We start from the raw sequence: 22,732 nt of genomic DNA, 5'->3' as shown, positions 1-22,732 counted from the left end.
CTGCCTCAAGGTAACCAATGGAATAATATATATATATATATATATATATATATATGTACACTTAACGTCAGCCCCTTGTGACTGGAACCCAAATGCGTGTTCACGAGAGTCAGCAGGGCAAAAGACTTGCGCAAATTTGCTTCGTGGAAAGTCCAATCCAGGTCTGTTACAGATCAGATAATCACAGCACCCTGCCTCGACCGACTCGTGAACAAGCTGCATACCTTCTGATAAAAAACAGCAGAGGGTTGTATGTCTAGACATTACCAGTTTTAATCAAAGTAGTTAGTTGATGAGAATTATTCAAGACAACAACAGTTTTCTCTCTGCATCTGTCTGACGCCCAGAGTAAAAGGTAAACGATTTGATTTTCCCTAAAAGCTAGCCAACTAGCCAACGTTAGCTAACTAATATGTCAGGTCATGTGGAAATTGAATTGTTAGCAAACATCTGGGTTATCACGATTTGTCTCTTCTGTAAATCACGATTCATGGTCAAAGCCCGTCACACATCGGATCCCAAGCATCCTGCATTGACTTCTTGATGCCGCTCTGATAAATGATAACAGCAAAGATATTTCTAACTAACCCAAGATGGTCCACAGCCTGTCATTTCTAATGGAAGCAAATGCATCATAGTGGGTGGACTCGCAAGGCAGCAGCGCTAAGCACGAGCTAGCGAGATCCTATTGGCGGTTTCTAACATATATTTCAGTTAGGGAACGCCTACTTTACGAATTGCGGGTGTGCAATAACTAAATTCGCCCTTGCACTCCTAAAGAAAGCAATTTTAGAAACTTTGGTAAAGTCTACAAAACGTAGTCTGCTATGTTAATAACAGATTCTAGTTTTGGGAACAGAAAACTCTATTGAGATCAAATGTTTCATCAATGAGAAAATTAGCAGTTTGTCTGACAAAATGCATCTCCCTCCATCTTCTGCCACTGCTGGCCATTGGACTTCCCCTCATCACCATATTTGGTAGTGAGTGGAAACGCCAACCAGATACTTCAGATGTATACATCTGGTGAAACATCTGCCACATTGTTCATCTGTGGTAACAGTGTCCTAGTCCTAACTGATGCACACTGAAATCGCTTACCTATTCCCTCATCAGCAAATATGGCTTCTCGGAAGAAGATTCTACTCAAGGTGATAATTCTTGGAGACTCAGGGTGAGTAGAATACTTGCAGTGTGAAACCTGTTCATTCCAAATGGTCCTTCCCATAGATCACATTCTTCATGTACATTGAGTTCCACTCATTTTTGGGTAAAGGTGCCTAAAGATTATTTTATCAAATTTTGTCCCTGCCTATGTTTGTTCATCACTCTCCTCTATCTCCACACTGACAGAGTTGGGAAGACCTCTCTCATGAACCAATATGTGAATAAGAAGTTCAGCAATCAGTATAAGGCCACAATCGGTGCTGACTTTCTTACCAAAGAGGTGATGGTGGATGACAGGCTTGTGACAATGCAGGTAATAGACTTATCTCTATCCTTGACCATGCACATCTTCCATAACCTCTCCACGGTATTGTGTCCCAATACCATGTCTAAACCTGATAGAAATGTATACAACTAAACATTTTAGTCAAGCCTTTCTCTATGTAACATGGTCCTTTTGGATATGTATTGAAGTGCATGTAGTGGTGAGTTCAGTTATGAATGTCATCCATTCTACTAGATCTGGGACACTGCAGGGCAGGAGAGATTCCAGTCATTGGGCGTTGCTTTCTATCGAGGTGCAGACTGTTGTGTCCTTGTGTACGATGTTACTGCTCCAAACACCTTCAAGACTCTTGACAGCTGGCGAGACGAGTTCCTGATTCAAGCCAGCCCCCGTGACCCAGAGAACTTCCCATTTGTTGTGCTCGGCAACAAGATTGACTTGGAGAACAGGCAGGTCTGTACATATGCCCAAATATGTGAAGTTGTGCCATCAAATCAAATGTTATTTGTCACATGTGCCAAATACAACCAGTGTAGATTTTACCATGAAATGCTTACTTAAGAGCCCTTTACCCAAAATGTAGAGTTAATAACCAGACTATATACATGTGTAGCCCCAATGTTTGTTTGTGTGAAATGTAATTTGTTTATGAATATATTACTGAACAGGTGACGACCAAGAGAGCCCAGGCGTGGTGTACGAGTAAGGGCAGTATCCCATATTTCGAGACAAGTGCGAAGGAGGCCATCAATGTTGATCAAGCCTTTCAAACTATTTGCCGAAATGCTCTCAAACAGGTAGGCCTATGCTGATTGAATTTGGATAATGTTAAACTCATGACGTAGCTTTCACACTTTAAGAACAATTTATTGATGCAGATACAAGCATGTATTCACTTTGGAACTTTTTTGAAGGCATTAACCTGCCATGTTTTCCTGTCCTCATTGTTAGGAGTCAGAAGTGGAGACTTATGACTTCCCAGATCAGATCAAACTGAGGGATGACAGACCAGCTTCCTCCAGTGATGGCTGCAGCTGCTGAGGAAGGGAGGAAACATGACAGATATACACATTGATGTTTGATTGAAGGGGGATTACAAGAATGTACATTCCTATCATTTTATGTCTTCACATATGCAAGATCTGAGACGACAAATGCTAAATCCCCCCCTCCCCCGTTTCTCTTTGAAGTTAATGTGGCAGGAACTGAAACATCAGTTACATCAATATCGGTATTTTCACCAAGACGACTGGCTTTGTATTTGTCAAACATTTTGTTTTTGATACTCTCATCAGTCCTGCAATAATGTATGTTATGTCGGGGAGACATCCAATGCATTCTCCCTTATCAACGTGCCTTCCATTTCCTTGCGGTCTCTGTGCTAGCTCACTGTGTTTGTCATAGCAGTCACAACTATAATGGTTCCTCTTTAAAGAACTTGGTATTGCATTTCCTCTTCAAGGTGAAGACCTAAGTACAGCATATTTGCATGAACAATGAAGAAATGGTAGACAGTTTTAAGCTGCTGATCTGAAATGTAAATTGTGCAAATGGGACTGAAGTTTGACTGTGTGTGTTTGTGGGGAGAGAGGAAACGAAGCTATCACTAGAAAATCCAATATGATCAGCAGTGTGTGCTTTCTAATATGGATAATGCAGTCAGAGGCAAATTCCTGTTATCAAGTCTTGTTCCAAACTGGACATCTTGTTAGATGGGAGTTGAAATAGCTTTTCCCAGTTTAAGGTGTTACATTTGCAGGCCAAAGCACATCCTGCTATCATAGATAAGGCAGCATCTCTCACACACACACAATCTGACCTCTTATTTTTACCTATGTATAATATAAATACAACTATATGAACATCCTCATCAATTGTATATAAATTGTTAAGGTTGTTGTAAGTAGAAGTTAAACAGAGTCCCTATATCTTAATATAAATTGTTAAATATAATTTCCTGACAGTTGAATAAAAAGGTACAATTATGACTAAATGCTATTTGAGGTAGATTGTGCTTTATTCAGTTAAAAAAAAATTATGCTAGGCCTAGACCAAGTGAGTACTTGAAATGTATGCTTGTATAAACAATATATACAAATCATACAATGACTGCACTGATCAACATTAACTAGAACTAACCTTCTTACAGAGTGTGTTGTCTGTAAACTATCATTCATTTACAACACATTGCTTATAAATAAGAACTTCCATAATTACTCAGTGATAATTTTAGACCAACAGTCAAAAGGTATTGGCTCTCGTTTCAGTCTGATTTGATCAAGTGAAAATATCCAACTAATTGTACAGGAATGCATGGAGAAAACAAAGAAAAGTATCATTAAGACAGGCTGTGATCTGAAAGCTTTGCAGCTACACTATAGTCAACCTTTCATGTTATCCCTGTACAATTAAACCTTTATCAGGCTGACAAAGGATTCTTAGCATGAAAGTCAATTAACACCATCTCCCCTGCGATGCTCTTTTAAAATTTACCCACTGCTCCTCTGAATCGCCAGAATACCGTCAAGTCAGACATGCAGGTTTTCAATCCATGTACGATGTGTCCATGCCCTCACTGTCTGGGTGAAGCAGTCGCCCGGCCAGGCGCTCAATGTCATCCAGACTGAGTTGCCGAAGTGAACGTTCATAATCCTTTTAGAAGAGAAAGCAGTGTTAATCACTAGCCTGAGATTGATAAAATCATTCATACAGTACAAATGTAGTACCTGCAGTCTAAAGGTGAGAACATTCAGTGAATTCTGTACTTCAGCAAAAGTATGTGGAGGGATATTCTTAAACACTTACTTGGTAATTATTGATGTAGTGTAGAAACTGAAGGCATTCAATGCGTGTGCATGCAAAGCAGCTTATACTCCAAAATCAGAATAATGTGCATGACCTGAATGTGTTCTGTTGGCGAGTATGATCAGATCTATGGATATGTACCAACAGCTGCCTACTCTTGTTAATGGAAATAATGTATGTACCTTGACTAACTGTTCTTGGACTTTAGCTGCATCTGCAGGGCTGAAGTGTTTTGCCAGTACAGTGGACAGAGTCTGCCACACCCCGCTGACCGCACTGCTACTGCTAGCCATCCCACTCCTCTCCCCTGCTGGACGAACCACCAAGTTTAACTTGGCCTCTGGCCCAATGGAATAATCACTCAATCTGTGTTCATCTGTAACGAAAATGGACAAAGATGTGTATGGCTTTGTGATAGATGTACAGGTATGAATGTTATAAAGAATATTCAAGAATGCAGCAGTGCCATGTGTAACTTGGTAGATTCAGTGATGTGACATCATACACTGATGGGGTACTTCGACAATGCCAGGCTGTGTATGATTAGCTACAGTAGTTGGCCTCAGTGTAGGTACCTGCAAGGGCTTTCCCCTTGTAAAGCAATCGCTGCTGATTTGCAGGTATATTCAGACGTTCAGACACCAGTTCTTTCACCATGGAGACTTTTTCATCTTCTGTGACCTGAAATTGTGACAGATTAAACAGACATTTAATATTCTTGACAGTAATGATGTAATAGCGACAGCACAATCACATTGATATTGCTGAACTATTCCACTTGACAAGGTGACCATATCTACAACAGGCACATTATCTTCCCTGGCCTAGGTCTGGTCTACTGAGAGGACTAACGCCCTGAATCGCAGAGCTTTATCTTCAAGCTACGAACATGAACGCTAGCTAGCTAGCTTCATTTCCTGTAGCTAAATCATGAAGTTACAGACCTGCTGTGAACATCCTCTGCATCAAGATACTCAATAGCTAGCTACAACGAATATACATTTCCTTTAAAATGCTCGCCCGTGATGCTGGAAAACAGCAGTAGCAGCTAGCTGACATAGCTAACTAGGTTAGCTAGCTACCGGCTCCAGTCTGCCTTTTGCTCATAAATGCTTACCTGTACATTGCACTCCTTTCCTTGAAGTGGTTTTATAGTTAAAATCATTGTATTGACTGTGTAATTGAAAACAATTCAACGTTATGATAACAGGTTTGTTGTTTCTCCAAACAGCCCAAACCTTATCAGCAATCATGTTCTAGTTACTTCCCCACTGCTTTTTAATACTCAATATGCGCGTGCTGCCCCCTGCTGTGTGGAATATGGATTGACCAGTCAGGTCAGTCGCTGCGGTAATCTGCATCCCCGCTATTTATGGCTTGGATAAACGTAGTAAAACGATCTCAAATTCGTGGATGCAGTTATAGTCGCAAGAATTGTGCATGATGATATTACAATTGTTTTAAACGTTTTTATCATGCTGTTTTGATATGGAGAGCATATTACACAAATTAACATATTATTTGTTTATAACATTAGGTAACTTGCTCATCAAATTCTTAAGAAAAATTCCTTAGAGAGGAAGTCCCACAATAGCTTATTGTGATATGATGACATGACATTCACGATTTTACCTACAAGTGCTCATTTCTGTGGTCTCCTGTCTGTTTTAGAAACTTTTGGAGAACAACCCTTAATATTAAGCTGTCATGATAGAGTATACCTAATTACACTGGCTGTTTTAGAGTAGTTTAACCACGGGCACATAGTAATCCGCCCAAACAAGTCAATGGGGAAAGATCTCTAATGACAGAGTTCTGCTACTTTAAGAGAATCATAGATACTCCCAGCTTGTACTTGTTTATTTTTGGGGGGCGTTTACATGCGTTTCGGGGAGAAGGGCCGACGCCCAGAGAGGGGGACAGACCCACGGCCGGGGACACCAGGGGATGCCACTACATCCAGCCAGTTGGAGGTGGGAGAGCACCGAAAGGGCATTGCCGCAGGAAGTAGGGGTGCGTAGGGTGCAGCAGAAACCCCCCCTGAAAAATGTATTTTAAAAAAAATTAAAAAGAAGCCCCCTGTTGAAGACAATAATCGCAGTACCCTCACCCCCAAACTACTTCCTGCGGCTATGCGTAAGGGGCTGGTGCCGACCCAGAGAGGAGGTCCAACCCTCGCCCGCGGCCTAAGGGGGCGCAAATACATCCAGCCAGCTCCCTGCCCCAGGGAGATGGTGGGAGAGGGCTGGAGAGGGCTGGAACGACCCAGTGAGGGGGGGCCTATGCCGCTCGGTCATCGCTCATCTATATATTTATATGTACATATTCTTATTCCATCCCTTTAGATTTGTGTGTATTAGGTAGTTGTTGTGGAATTGTTAGATTACTTGTTAGATATTACTGCACTGTCGGAACTAGAAGCACAAGCATTTCGCTACACTCGCAATAACATTTGCTAACCATGTGTATGTGACCAATAAAATTGTATTTGATTTATCACGGCCGGTTGTGATACAGCCTGGATTAGATATTAGATAAAGGGAACCAGAGTGAACAAATAAAACAAAAATGTGATACCTATTTAATTTACTTAATAAATAAAGTTATGCAACATCCAATGTCCCTGTGTGAAAAAGTAATTGCCCCCTAACACTTGATAACTGGTTGTGCCAAATTTAGCTGCAATGACTGCAACCAAATGCTTTCTGTAGTTGTTGATCAGTCTCTCACATCGCTGTGGAGGAATTTTGTCCTACTCTTCCATGCAGAACAGCTTTAACTCAGCAACATTTGTGGGTTTTAGAGCATAAACTGACCATTCTGAGGTAGACTAGCTTGTGTGTTCTGGATCATGGTCTTGCTGCATGACCCAGCTGTGCTTCAGCTTAAGCTAATGGACGGATGGCCTGATATTCTCCTTTAGAATTCTCTGATACAGAGCAGAATTCATGGTTCCTTTGATGACGGCAAGTCGTCTAGGTCCTGAGGCAGCAATGCATCCATAAACCATGACACTACCACCACCATGCTTGACCGTTGGTATGAGGTTCCTACTGTGGAATGCAGTGTTTTGTTTTTGCAGACATTACGGGACCCATGTGTTTTTGGGAACACGCTCACATTCATTTATAACACTTCTTTAACACAGTGTATTACAGCTGGTGGCACATGGGCACAACGACCAGGAGATGGTACCATGTGAGGAGTTGGTTCCCACCCCTCCCCCCGAAAAGTAAATTTGTCGAAAGGGGCAAGCTTGCTCTGCTTGGCCGTAAGATTGTCAACTGGGCTTCCCCCAAGCGGTGAGGGTAGGCAACAACATTTGAACACAGAGGCCCCCCAGGGCTGTGTGCTTAGTCCCCTCCTGTACTCCTGTTCACTCACGACTGTGTAGCCGCACACGACTCCAACACCATTATCAAGTTTGCTGATGACATGACAGTGGTAGGACTGATCACCGACGACAATGAGGCAGCCTATAGGGAGGAGGTTAGAGACCTGGCAGTGTGGTGCCAGGACAACAACCTCTCCTTCAACGTCAGCAAGACATAGGAGCTGATCGTGAACTACAGGAAACGGAGGTTGCGAGCATGCTCCCATCCACATCGATGGGGCTGTATTGGAGCGGGTCGAGTCCTTCAAGTTCCTCGGTGTCGACATCACAAAGGAATTACATGGTCCACACACCCACACAGTTGTAAAGAGGACACAATAGCGCCTCTACCCCCTCAGGAGACTGGGCCCTCAGAGCCTCAAAAAGTTCTACAGCTGCACCGTTGAGAGCCTCTTGATTGGCTGCATCACCGCTTGGTACGGCAACTGCAAGGCACCTGACCGGAAGGCGCTACACAGCGCAGAGGGTGGTGAGTATGGCCCAGTACATCACTGGGGCCGAGCACCCTGCCATCCAGGACCTCTATATCAGGCAGTGTCAGAGGAAGTCCCCCAAAATTGTCAAAGACTCCAGCCACCCAAGCCATAGACTATTCTCTCTGCTACCACACGGCAAACGGTACCAGTGCACCAAGTCTGGAACCAACAGGATCCTGAACAGCTTCTACTCCCAAGCCATAAGACTGCTAAATAAGACTGTTAAATAGCTAATCAAATGGCTACTGACACACTGACACACCAAAACAAAGCCTAACATAAGGACAACTCAGAGAATGGTATTATTTTCTTCTGAAATTTTATTCATATCATGTTTCTTTAGACCTGTCGAAAATAAATAATGGATTTATTGTGAAGGTGTAGGCTACATTACATGGATTTATTAGACTTTTTAAAATGGCTCGTAGGCTGTGTGTGGAGCCAGGAGATGCTAAATGTGTTTATGTTAATTAACAGTGAATTACCATGAGACCGACAGTTATTTGCTTGACAATCACCGGCTGATGGAATTTCGTGACCGCCACAGACCTAGGTACTGTATATATATATATATATATATATATATATATATATCTTTAACACTGCATTGTTGGAAAAGTAAGTAAGCATTTCACTGTTACTCTATACCTGTTGTTTACAAAGCACCCAACAAATAAAATAGTATTTTATTTGTAAATTGCACTCTATAGGTCGTTAAACATCACAATAAGGAGCAGAGCATTCGATTTGCTTTCTGGTGGGCAAGGAGACCCCCAGCTCTGTTAAAACCATTGACAACTGCTTGGCGTTTTCAAGGGATTGTTAAATACGTTTGAACTATCTGGTTGTGATATACTGTAGTCCACCTCTTGATGAGCATAGTCAGAAATGAACATTTCCAATTATTCCATGTGAAACAATTGCGTATATTTAGCTCTATCATCAGAGTTATACCGCAAGTAATTAACTGCATGCTAATGATTAGAAAACATAATTGAATCATATAATTTCAGATACGTGAGGGTAGCCTCATGATATCTCTCAATATTGGCCACCATTAATTGGATATTTTAGAGATATAATATAAAAGTGAACTATAACTGACAAGAATGAGTGGTTTAGGTTAATTTCCCATCCTTTCTGGGCTCTACCTGTCCAGCCTGGCCTGATAGACTAGACGTAACATAGTAAAAGTAAATCCGGGATCCCCAAATTAGTATATGTTACGATTGGTATGGTTACATAAGACAGATGGTTACTTAGGCAAAAATGAGAGTAGGGTGTTTGGTCGGGTGGGCGAGTAACGTGAATGTCTAGGAATGTCTTGCGAGTCCAAATCTCATCACGACAACTTTAGTATTTTAGCCAATTAGCAACTTTTCAACTACTTACTACTTTTTAGCTACTTTGCAACTACTTAGCATGTTAGCTTCCCCTTCCCCTTCCCCTAACCCTAACCCTAACCCTAACCCTTTTAGCTAACCCGTCCTCTAACCCTAACCGTAAACCTTTAACCTAACTCCTAAACTTAACCCTAACCCCTAGCCTTGCAAGAATTCATAACATATCATATGTTTTGCAAATTTGTAATATATAGTCTGTTTAGCAAATTCGTAACATATAGTACATTTTGCAAATTCGTAACATATTATAAGAAATGGGTGATGGACATCCACAAATGAATATATACCATACAAAACATTACATGTCATACTAAATGGAGTGTCTCAGATTTATCTACAGAATAATACAAAATGTTCTCAGACCAGGCAGCAGCGTCAAGCAGCAGAAACATGCATTTGCTGATGTAGGCTACAGTTAGCTAATGTTTACTTTGTAAGCTCCCAGTAGAAACGTTGTACAGTTGGCTAAACATAGTGGTAAGTAAACGTAGTGTACTTTTTCTCCAATGTAGGCCTACCCAGTGAAGTTAGCAAACATTATTGTCACGCCCTGACCAGGTGAACTCTTCTATTTTGGGTCAGGGTGTGGCATTTCTATAGTTTATTTTCTATGTTTTTGGTATAGCCTTGCTTTGGGGCGTATTTCTGTTGGGTTCTGTCGATTCCCAATCAGAGACAGCTGTCACTAGTTGCCTCTGATTGGGGAATCATATTTAAGTTCCTTTTCCCCCCACGATGTTTGTGGGTTGTTGTCTCTTTTTGTTGGAGCAGTAGCGATACGTTTATTCTCTGTTTTGACCATGTTATTTCAGTCTGTAATAAATAACATGAGTTCGCTCCCAGCTGCGCCTTGGTCCACTTCTTCCTTCCTGCACGACGATCGTTACAATTATCCCCTTTTCAACATTTTCAACAGTGTTTCGTCACGATTGCTTTGTGATTTATAATTTTGTGCAATGTGCAATTAAAGTTGCATAGCTGAATGCATGCATAATCTATCAATTTTACATATTTTGTTGCATGCTATGCCAATTATTTAATCAACTGCATCCTCAGTGGGAATGGAGTTTCTGAGCTGTCTTTTCAATCAAAGATAATTTAATTAGAATGTTCTAAGACGTTTTCAACGCGTGTATAGTGAGATATCAGGCGACCACACCGTTTTTACACCAATACACTTGCTTAGGACGGCATTATAATAAAATGAGTCATCAGGGTGAGACAATTTGAACCTTTTGGCTTTCCATAAATCTGAGAGCAAAGCTTATTGGTGAGAGGCTTCATGAATCATCCACCCGAGTCTTTCCTTAGCGACAAACCATTCACTCTTCACTGACAGTATTACGAGGTGTACCTGCGCTACACCTGTCCATGCTTTTAAATCGAGCGTAAACAGAGAAGTCGTCTCACACAAATTAAAATATCAGTCAGAGACAGAAGTGATACAACTCTTTAAAAGTAAAAGCATTTCAGTTTTAAACAGTCATTTCAATTCTCTGGACTTTCTTGCTGATGTTCTTCTGCTTAGACAGGTAGGCTACTGTAAGTGATTTTACTTTGTGATTGATCATTTTGTGCAATGTGCAATTAAAGTTGCATAACTGAATGCATGCATAATCTAACAAATTGCCATATTTTGTTGCATGCTATGCCTATTATTTAATCAACTGCAGCCTCGGTGGGAATGGAGTTTCTAAGCTGTCTTTTCAATCAAAGATAATTTAATTAGAATGTTCAGAATGCAATACGTAACAATGTAATTAACACACACACGCACACGCACACACACACACACACACACACACAGTCTCTCATTCTCATTCTCTCTCACTCTCATAATTCCCTGGCTTATCACTTCTGCTCCCCAAGGGCAATGGGTACACTTCGAGACCTGCAGTTTGCCCTGCAGTTGAAGATTGAGGAGCTCCGCCAGAGAGAAACACTCATTGATGAGCTAGAGCTGGAGTTGGATGCCAAGGATGACTTGATTCATGAACTGGACCACTACATGGCCACCATCACACCCCCAGGGTTTTCTGGAGCACGTGCAGGTAAGATTTTCTGCAGAAAGTAAATCCAAATTTCAAGCAATGTTTTTCTTTTATGCTATTATACATATTATTTATATCAATGCCGACGTAGGCTACATTGTATCATGTGGTTCAAAGAAAGACCATATTGTCACGGTTGTCGTAAGAACGGGACCAAGGCGCAGCGGATGGGGCCACAGTGTCTCCTGACCCTTCCTGTCTCAGCCTCCAGTATTTATGCTGCAGTAGTTTATGTGTCGGGGGGCTAGGGTCAGTCTGTCACATCTGGAGTATTTCTCTTGTCTTTTCCGGTGTCCTGTGTGAATTTAAATATGCTCTCTCTAATTCTCTCTTTCTCTTTCTTTCTTTCTCTCTCTCGGAGGACCTGAGCCCTAGGACCATGCCTCAGGACTACCTGGCTTGATGACTCCTTGCTGTCCCCAGTTCACCTGGCCGTGCTGCTGCTCCAGTTCCAACTGTTCTGCCTGCAGCTATGGAACCCTGACCTGTTCACCGGACGTGCTACCTGTCCCAGACCTGTTGTCCCAGACCTGCTGGATCCCTGACCTATTCACCGGACGTGCTACCTGTCCCAGATCTGCTGTTTTCAACTCTCTAGAGACAGCAGGAGCGGTAGAGATACTCTCAAAGATCGGCTATGAAAAAGCCAACTGACACTTACTCTTGTGTTACTGACTTGTTGCACCCTCGACAACTACTATGATTATTATTATTTGACAATGCTGGTCATTTATGAACATTTGAACATCTAGGCCATGTGCTGTTATAATCTCCACCCGGCACAGCCAGAAGAGGACTGGCCACCCCTCATAGCCTGGTTCCTCTCTAGGTTTCTTCCTAGGTTTTGGCCTTTCTAGGAAGTTTTTCCTAGCCACCGTGCTTCTACACCTGCATTGCTTGCTGTTTGGGGTCTTAGGCTGGGTTTCTGTACAGCACTTTGTGATATCAGCTGATGTAAGAAGGGCTATATAAATACATTTGATTTGATTTGATGTTGAGTTCCACATATTTATTACAAAGTGAAACTTTAAGCAAAAGCAAATAAATCAATAAATGAACAATGAAACGTGACTACGTGGTGCACATGCACAAACACAAAACAATATCCCACAAACACAGGTGGGAAAAATAGCTACTTAAATTTGATCCCCAATTAGAGGCAACGATTACCAGCTGCCTCTAATTGGGAACCAAACCAAAACACCAACATAGAAATTTTAAGCTAGAACACCCCCTCGTCACGCCCTGACTTACTACACCATAGAGAAACAAGGGCTCTCTATGGTCAGGGCGTGACAGTACCCCCCAAAGGTGCGGAATCCGGCCACAAAACCTGAAACCAACGACGTGCCTGGACTGGGCATCGGCGCAACCCTGGAGCTGGGTTGGACGCCGTGCCTAGAATGGGCATCGGCGCAGAGTAAGGCTCCGGTCATGGAGCTGGGTTGAACGCTGCGCCCGGACTGGGCACCGGCGCAGAGGAAGGCTCGGGCCTTGGAGCTGGACTGGTCGCCGTGCCTGGACTGGGCACTGGCGCTGAGGAAGGCTCCGGCCTAGGAGCGGGACTAGATGCCGTGTCTGGACTGGACACCGGCGCAGAGGAGGGCTCCTGCCATGGAGCTGGACTGGACACCGTGCTTTGACTGGACACCGGCGCAGAGGAAGGCTCCTGCCATGGAGCTGGACTGGATGCCTTGCCTGGAAGCTCCAGACCGTTGACTGTTGCTTGAGGTTCCGGACTGTGGACCGTCGCAGGAGGTTCCGGACCGTGGAACATTGCAGGAGGTTCCGGACCGTGGACCGTCGCAGGAGGTTCCGGACTGGGAACCGTCGCCGGAAGCTCTGGACTGGGAACCGTCGCCGGAAGCTCTGGACTGGGAACTGTCGCCGGAAGCTCTGGACTGTGAACTGTCACCGGAAGCTCTGGACTGTGAACCGTCGCTGGAAGCTCCGGACTGTGAATGCGCACTGGAGGCCTAATGTGTGGAGCCGGTACAGGTGGCACCGGACTGGTGACATGCACTTCAGGGTGAGTGCGAGGAGCAGGCACAGGACGTACCGGATTGGGGAGGCGCACTGGAGGCCTGATGCGAGGGGACGGCACAGGTTGCACCAGACTGGTGACACGCTCTTCAGGGCGAGTGCAAGGAGCAAGCACAGGACGTACCGGACTGGGGACACGCACTTCAGGGCGAGTGTGAGGAGGAGGCACAGGACGTACCGGACTGGGAACACGCACTTCAGGGCGAGTGCGAAGAGGAGACACAGGACGTACTGGACTGAGGAGGCGCACTGGAGGCCAGAAGCGTGGAACCGGCGCAGGTTGCACCAGACTGCTAACCGGATCCTGTGGTTGGATGTTGAGCAGAACACACTTGCACAACATCTCTCTCATCTCTCTCTCTCCCAACTTCCCCATTGCCTCCCTGACGGTCTCTGGCTCTTCAGGGCGAGTGCAGGGAGCAGCCACATGACGTACCGGGCTGGGGAGGCGCACTGGAGATCTGGTGCGTGGAGTCGGCACAGATGGCACCGGACTGATGACCCGATCTTCAGCCCGCCTGCGCTGCAGCATACTCTTCGCCAACATCATTCTCTGATATCTTTCTTCACATTGCTCCATCGACTCCCAGGCGGGCTCTGGCTCTCTTCTTGGGTCGACCGACCACTTCTCTATCGCCTGCTCGATGTGCTCTGGCTCTTCCCGCGGCTCAGCCGGCCACCCCTTGTGCCCCCCCCAAAAAAATCTTGGGGTTGTCCTTGGGCTTTCTGTGGCCGCGAACACTGGCGTCGTTGCTGTCCTCCATTATTACCTTCCGTCTGCCGCCAAGGAAGGGTTTCACATCCACCCATCACTTCTTCCCATGTCCAAAACTCCTTTACCTCGTGGATATGCTGCTTGGTCCTCTTTTGGTGGGATATTCTGTCATGGTTGTCGTAAGAACGGGACTAAGGCGCAGCAGATGATGAGTTCCACATATTTATTACAAAGTGAAACTTTAAGCAAAAGCAAATAAATCAATAAACGAACAACGAAACGTGACTACGTGGTGCACATGCACAAACACAAAACAATATCCCCAAAAAACAGGTGGGAAAAATAGCTACTTAAATTTGATCCCCAATTAGAGGCAACGATTACCAGCTGCCTCTAATTGAGAACCAAACCAAAACACCAACATAGAAATGTTAAACTAGAACACCCCCTTGTCACGCCCTGACCTACTACACCATAGAGAAACAAGGGCTCTCTATGGTCAGGGTTTGACACATATTGTCAGAGCCCGTGACCCTGAATCCAAGGCAACTTGCTCTGGTCAGCCTAAAAAGCTACAACAAAAACCAACAGTGAGAGAACACACCAAGGACATGTTCCCTTTGACCTGTTCTGCTTGAGAAATGTCAGCCTGGTCTCATAGAATAGACGTAACTTACTAAACGTAAGTCCAGGATTGTAAGTGTTGTTACATAGATGCTGTGTTCACTATGCATGATTAATACATAATTCAAGGTTTATTTGATGTAGTAAATAAATAAATGATTTATTGATGTATAGATAAGAATTTAAATGTGATGTAACAGGTAAATTAACGTTAGGCCATTAATTGTGTTTTTATGTTCCATCCCGGAACTAACGTTCTCTGTTGTGTTACTGCTACGGAATTTGTTAATTGACTGTGTGCAATCTAACTTAAGCAGATCTTAGTCTGAGTCATAATTGTTGATGGCAGAGGCTAAGAAAGACAGTAAAGGGACTTTCAAGGGACTTTAAGAATTCAAGAACCTCTTTTCAGGACAAGCAGCCAACGAGGTATTTTGTTCAACCTATAGAACTTTGTTTATAGTCGCGCCAAGTTCCATTTGTATTGTCGCGCCAAGCGCCATTTGTATTGTTGCGCCGAGCGCCATTTGTATTTCTTTGTTTCAGTACTCTATAATTTATCAACGTTACTGTGTTCATTCAAACATATAGTTCTCACGGCGTGACGTGGATGCATCGGAGAAAAAAGACGTGCAATGCAAAAAACGCCCGTTACAAAGAACCAACCTGTGTCTGTTGTCGTGAAGAGAGCTACAGGGATACTCAAATTAGTATGATATGTTACCTTTGGTATGGTTACATACTGTAAGACAGTAGGTTATTGAAGCAAAAAATAAAGTAGGGTGGTTGGTTGTGGTGAATGGGTAGGTGTATAATGCAAATGTCTAGCAACCCAAAAGTTGCGTGTTCGAAACACATTATGGACAACTTTAGACAAATTAGCAACTTTGCAACTAATTACTACTTTTGAGCTACTTTGCAACTACTTAGTATGTTAGTTAATTGCACATCACCTAGCAACCACACCGGGCACCACGTTGGAAGACCAGAGTCAGTCTGGTGGTAGTCCTCCAATCATCTAAATGGCTGGCTGTGTTTTGCTACCACCGGAAACTTTGGGGAGATTGCTCATTATTTCATTTTTCGAAGGAACCAAAAAATGGAGGCAGTGAGAGAACCTATTCAAGTAAGTACATATATTTAGAAAATGATAAAAACAATAGCTATTATTATCTAGCTAGCTAATTTCTCCAGAATCTTTGTGTGCAGGCTAACTGAAATGAACAGCTAACTAATGTTAGCTAGCTAGCTAACTTTACATACTGTATAGCTAGCCAAGTGAATTAAATATCACCAGCTAGGTATCTTCATATTAGCTAGTTAGCTAGCTATCTTGGTGTATTCATCATTGCAACTAAATACAGTGAGGGAAAAAAGTATTTGATCCCCTGCTGATTTTGTACGTTTGCCCACTGACAAAGAAATGATCAGTCTATAATTTTAATGGTAGGTTTATTGAACAGTGAGAGACAGAATAACAACCAAAAAATCCAGAAAAACGCATGTCAAATACAAATACCTCAAAAATGCTATAACTTCAATTTCTCAAACATATGACTATTTTACACCATTTTAAAGACAAGACTCTCGTTAATCTAACCACATTGTCCGATTTCAAAAAGGCTTTACAGCGAAAGCAAAACATTAGATTATGTCAGGAGAGTACCCTGCCAAAAATAATCACACAGCCATTTTCAAAGCAAGCATATATGTCACAAAAACCCAAACCACAGCTAAATGAAGCCCTAACCTTTGATGATCTTCATCAGATGACACTCCTAGGACATTATGTTATACAATACATGCATGTTTTGTTCAATCAAGTTCATATTTATATCAAAAACCAGCTTTTTACATTAGCATGTGATGTTCAGAACTAGCATACCCACCGCAAACTTCCAGTGAATTTACTAAATTACTCACGATTAACGTTCACAAAATACATAACAATTATTTTAAGAATTATAGATACAGAATTCCTTTATGCAATCGCGGTGTCAGATTTTAAAATAACTTTTCGGCGAAAGCACATTTTGCAATATTCTGAGTAGATAGCTCGGCCATCACAGGCTAGCTAATTTGACACCCACCAAGTTTGGCGCTCACTAAACTCAGAATTACTATTAGAAAAATTGGATTACCTTTGCTGTTCTTCGTCAGAATGCACTCCCAGGACTTCTACTTCAACAACAAATGTTGTTTTGGTTCCAAATAATCCATCGTTATATTCAAATAGCTCAGTTTTGTTTGTGCGTTCAGGTCTCTATCCGAAGGGTGACGCGCGAGCGCATTTCGTGACAAAAAAAATGCAAAATATCGAAGCATGTCAAATGCTGTTTAAAATACATTTTTATGCTATTTTTCTCCTAAAATAGCGATAATATTCCAACCGGGCGATGTTGTATTCATTCAAAGGCTGAAAGAAAAAAATGGAGTAGTCTCGTGGACGCGCATCTCCAGTGTCACTGTTCCCAGCCTGACCACTCACAAAATCTCATGCTGTTCTTCGCCCAGAGACAGGAGACACGTCATTCCACTTTCTGGCGCCTTCTGAGAGCCAATGGAAGCCTTAGAAAATGTCACGTTACAGCAGAGATGCTGTATTTTCGATAGAGATGCAACAGAAGAACAAGAAATTGTCAGACAGGGCACTTCCTGTATGGAATCTTCTCAGGTTTTGGCCTGCCATATGAGTTCTGTTATACTCACAGACACCATTCAAACCGTTTTAGAAACTTTAGAGTGTTTTCTATCCAAATCTAATAATTATATGCATATTCTCGTTTCTGGGCAAGAGTAGTAACCAGTTTAAATCGGGTACGTTTTTTATCCGGCCGTGCAAATACTGCCCCCTAGCCCCAACAGGTTTAACCACTGCTAATGTCTCCAGTCATATAAAATGTAGTAGGATTGCATGAAATGTTTATCAAAGGCCAAATTTTTCCTGTGCAAAGGAAAGAAATGTCTCTGATATAGCTTATAGGCTTATGCCACTACGCGCTCATTAATAGCCTAAACTACTCATCACATTAGGATTAGGAGGCTTACATTAGTCTGCTAATGTGATGATAGATGCATGCAATCCTTTGTTATTGTCATGATGTGGCCCTTTCTGGGTATAGATCGTGGCATCCCTCTCTCTCTCCTACACCCAGGTTCTGTTATCTCAGGTCGTAAATTCCTGGAGGAGACTCTCTCCCGCTGGCCATGCAGAAAGAGACACATAGAGAGAACAAAGGATTTCACATGGAAACTCCTAAATCCCCAAAATGAGGATTTGATACAAAATGTCCACTTGTGAGAAGGTGGGAATGCTCCGTGGACACTTATGGGACGGGTATGACGAGTGTGTTTCATTTGGTGACCTCAGAGATGAAACTATTTGTGAAATGATGTAAGGTGATATTAAACCTTTAATGAAAGAGAATTGTATTCCCTTTAAAGTTTAACTAAGTCATTGGCCCGCCCCCGTGAGCACAGACATGATCTGGCGTCATGGAACAACCCTTTTCTACTGTTATGAATAAAACCCCCTCCTGAAGAAATCCTCTTCAGACCACACGTATGTAACAGTTTACCTTCCGTCCCTCTCCTCGCCCCTACCTGGGCTCGAACCAGGGACCCTCTGCACACATCGACAACAGCCACCCTCGAAGCATCGTTACCCATCGCTCCACAAAAGCCACGGCCCTTGCAGGGCAAGGGGAACAACTACTTCAAGGTCTCAGAGCGAGTGACGTCACCGATTGAAACGTTATTAGCGCACACCCCGCTAACTAGATATCCATTTCACATCGGTTACACTCACCCCCCTTTTCCACAGCAACCAGTGATCCGGATCAACAGCATCAATGTAACAGTTTACCTTCTGTCCCTCTCCTCACCCCGACTTGGGCTCAAACCAGTGACCCTCTGCACACATCAACAACTGCCTCCCACAAAGCATCGTTACTCATCGCTCCACAAAAGCCACGGCCCTTGCAGAGCAAGGGGAACAACTACTTCAAGGTCTCAGAGCGAGTGATGTCACCGATTGAAATGCTATTAGCGCGCATCCCGCTTACTAGCGAACCATTTCATATCAGTTACACATACCTTGATGGACACCGAGGGGGCACAGGTTGAGTTTAGACCACAAAAACCTCAGTATAAGCTCAGGTTGTAATGGTTGTTGACTTCCTAACCATACCACGTGGAGCATTGGTTACACGGCAGGAAATGGTTAAACTCTGAGACTATCGATCCCGACAGAATAAGAGCAAATCTTAGATACTAATTACTAGTCTGCAGCTAGAAATTATGTCAACCTGGGATGCGAAGACCGATAACCGCCGAAACATCTATTCTATAAGAACATTTCTTAATGGTACTCTGAAGTATCCATTCTAACCATGAAAGACTTCAGGGAAGCAGAGAGAGAGAGAGAGAGAGACGCTCGGATGAACTTTCCAACAGAAGGACTGACGATTCCAACAGAGATCACGACGACACACTGAGCGTAAATAAATATTGATTGCAATTATTCCTGAATGAGTGAGCGTTCATGTGCAAAGGGTTAGCATTTCAATTATTATAATTATCAACTGTGTAGTGACTCTTTTTGTCTTTCCCTCCCTTCTCAGTCCACACCCACTTCCCTTTGTCCGCCAAGCCGTCATATCGGCTTAGCCCACTAGGGAACCTCCCCTATCGTTTTCTTGTAACCATATCTACTGTTTGTGTGTTTATGCATTTCTGTGATTATTTAGTTAGTTAGTAAATAAATGATTAAGACAATTGATGTATGGATAAATCATAGTAAAGGATGGGATCGTGCAGATAACCAACAATTTACAACGTTTGGAATGAGACTAACGTGAGGTAAAGAATAATTCATTAATTAGAAGAATAATTGATCAGATATTAAAATATCTGAAGAGTTATATTAGGAAAAATGTTCCTTGGTGCCTGACTTCCTAGTTAATTACATTTACATGATTAGTTTAATCACGTAATAATAATTACAGAGAATTGATTTGATAAAATAACAGTCTTCACTTTAATGATGTTTATGGTGAACAAAATTACTTACCCATAACTTGAAACTCACGCAACACGTGCTAATAGCTAGACTACAAACTATCTAGCTAGCTAATGTTGACTAACTCAGTCTTGTTGTTAACACCTGGTTAGCATAACAGCTAAACTGAACTTGAAACCGATCAGACTTACCAGTGATAAAATGATTGGAGTAGACGTACTGACTACTGTCTGGGTTCAGGTCTTGACATTCAAAAAGTTTTTTTTTGCTTTTTCTGACAGTTCTTTTCTTATCTCCTTGGTGTTTCATGATTGCGGGTAATCAGTTTTTTTTTAAATCCAGGTGTCTTTCCTGCCTTGTTAGAGCAGCCAAATACTGCACAGAAATTGACCATGGTAATGAATCAACTAGTTTTAGGCACTGTTATCATATAGCATGGGGTAGCCACTCAGCTGTTGTTGTTGAAAGAATTGATGCGGTGGTCTTCCAACATGGCCGCTAAAAGCCATCATACAGTGCCTTGCAAAAGTATCCACCCCCTTGGCATTTTTCACCCCCCTACCACTTTGAAGATGCAAAATGTTTTTTATTGTGAAACAAAGAAGAAATTACACCAAAAAACGGAAAATTTAAGCATGCATAACTATTCACCCCCCCAAAGTCAATACTTTGTAGAGCCACCTTTTGCAGCAATTACAGCTGCAAGTCTCTTGGGATATGTCTCTATAAGCTTGGCACATCTAGCCATTTTTGTCCATTCAGGCAAAGGTGCTCCAGCTCCTTCAAGTTGGATGGGTTCTGCTGGTGTACAGCAATCTTTAAGTCATACCATAGAGTCTCAGTTGGATTGAGGTCTGGGCTTTGACTAGGCCACTCCAAGACATTTAAATGTTTCCCCTTTAACCACTAAAGTGTTGCTTTAGCAGTATGCTTAGGGTCATTGTCCTGTTGGAAGGTGAACCTCCATCCCAATCTCAAATCTCTGGAAGACTGAAACAGGTTTCCCTCAAGAATTTCCCTGTATTTAGCGCCATCCATCATTCCTTCAATTCTGACCAGTTTCCCAGTCCCTGCCGATGAAAAAACATCCCCACAGCATGATGCTGCCATCACCATGCTTCACTGTGGGGATGGTGTTCTCGGGGTGATGAGAGGTGTTGAGTTTGTGCCAGACATAGCGTTTTCCTTGATGGCCAAAAAGCTCAAGTTTAGGCTCATCTTACCAGAGTACTTTCTTCCTTATGTTTGGGGAGTCTCCCACATGCCTTTTGGCGAACACCAAACGTGTTTGCTTATTTTTTCTTTAAGCAATGGCTTTTCTCTGGCCACTCTTCCGTAAAGCCCAGCTCTGTGGAGTGTACGGCTTAAAGTGGTCCTATAGACAGATACAATCAATCTCCACTGTGGAGCTTTGCAGCTCCTTCAGGGTTATCTTTGGTCTCTTTGTTGCCTCTCTGATTAATTCCCTCCTTGCCTGGTCTGTGAGTTTTGGTGGCAGCCCTCTCTTGGCAGGTTTATTGTGGTGCCATATTCTTTCCATTTTTTAATAATGGATTTAATGGTGCTCCGTGGGATGTTCAAAGTCTCAGATATTTTTTTATAACCCAACCCTGATCTGTACTTCTCCACAACTTTGTCCCTGACCTGTTTGGAGAGCTCATTGGTCTTCATGGTGCCGCTTTCTTGGTGGTGCCCCTTGCTTAGTGGTGTTGCAGACTCTGGGGCCTTTCAGAACAGGTGAATATATACTGAGATAATGTGACAGATCATGTGACACTTCGATTGCACACCGGTGGACTTTATTTAATTAATTATGTGACCTCTGAAGGTAATTTATTGCACCAGATCTTATTTAGGGGCTTCATACCAAAGGTGGTAAATACATATGCACACACATACATTTTTTTAAACAAGTTTTTTTTTTCATTTTAACTTCACCAATTTGGACTATTTTGTGTATATCCATTACATGAAATCCAAATAAAAATCTATTTAAATTACAGGTTGTAATGCAATTTTTTTTTATTTAAACACCAATGGGGGTGAATACTTTTGCAAGGCACTGTACGTCAACTGGTAACCCTCTATAATTAAGTGCTGCTAAGAAGGACCTGGTTAAACTGCAGCTGGCCAAGAACAGAGCGGCATGTTTTGCTCTTCATTGTAATCAAAGGGCTAATATCAATAATATGCATGCCAGTTTCTCTTGGCTAAGAGTTGAGGAAAGACTGAAAGCATCACTTTTTGTTTTTATAAAAAAACATGAATGTGTTGAAAATTCCAAATTGTTTGCATCGTCAACTTACACACAGGACTGACACACACACTTACCAGAAATACCACCAGGGGTCTTTTAAAAGTCCCTAGGTCCAGAACAAATTCAAGGAAACGTACAGTATTATACAGAACCATGATTGCATGGAACTCCCTTCCATCTCATATAGCGCAAGTGAACATCAAATCTGGTTTCAAAAAACAAATAAAGCAACACCTCACAGTACAATGGCTCTCCCCCATGTAACCTACTTGTTGTGTGAACAGTATGTACTGACATGTATAGTATGTGTAACTGATAAATGCACACACACTACATGGTAACGTTTTTAAATGTATGTAAATTATAAAGTATTATGTCTGTAATGTCTTTTTTGTTACACGTCGGACCCCAGTAAGACTAGGTGTCGCCATTGGCGTCAACTAATGGGGATTCTAATAAAATAAAATCAAACCTTAACCCCTAGCCTAGCT

General features: G+C 42.6%; 2 protein-coding genes across 4 annotated transcripts; one reads left to right on the top strand and one right to left on the bottom strand.

Annotated features, from left to right (window-relative positions):
- The first annotated feature begins 72 nt into the window (after positions 1–72).
- On the top strand, positions 73–3,451 carry LOC106579849 (ras-related protein Rab-7a). Its single transcript, XM_014160137.3, has 6 exons — positions 73–355; positions 1,117–1,174; positions 1,354–1,480; positions 1,688–1,906; positions 2,122–2,250; positions 2,405–3,451. The coding sequence occupies exons 2-6, from the start codon at positions 1,122–1,124 to the stop codon at positions 2,492–2,494; spliced, it is 618 nt and encodes a 205-aa protein (XP_014015612.1). The 5' UTR covers positions 73–355; positions 1,117–1,121; the 3' UTR covers positions 2,495–3,451.
- LOC106579850 (ubiquitin-like protein 4A-B) lies at positions 2,300–5,583 on the bottom strand. Of its 3 annotated transcripts, none has more exons than XR_001322761.3 (5): positions 5,376–5,583; positions 4,834–4,939; positions 4,441–4,634; positions 3,947–4,105; positions 2,300–2,490 (listed from the first exon to the last, which is right to left on the bottom strand). XR_001322761.3 is itself a non-coding variant. In XM_014160139.3 (5 exons), exons 1-4 carry the CDS (start codon positions 5,421–5,423, stop codon positions 3,998–4,000), a joined length of 456 nt encoding a protein of 151 aa, XP_014015614.1. In that variant the 5' UTR covers positions 5,424–5,583; the 3' UTR covers positions 2,300–2,490; positions 3,951–3,997. The 3 variants fall into 3 exon arrangements, 2 of the variants coding, with proteins under 2 accessions (XP_014015614.1, XP_014015613.1); XM_014160139.3 differs by having other exon boundaries at positions 3,951–4,105; XM_014160138.3 differs by having other exon boundaries at positions 2,300–4,105.
- Positions 5,584–22,732: the final 17,149 nt, after the last annotated feature.

Source organism: Salmo salar, chromosome 20, assembly GCF_965601325.2.
Source record: "Salmo salar chromosome 20, fSalSal1, whole genome shotgun sequence".
Taxonomy (NCBI): Eukaryota; Metazoa; Chordata; class Actinopteri; order Salmoniformes; family Salmonidae; genus Salmo; species Salmo salar.
The sequence above is the reverse complement of the archived record's forward strand: the minus strand, read 5'-3'. Positions and strand labels throughout refer to the sequence as shown.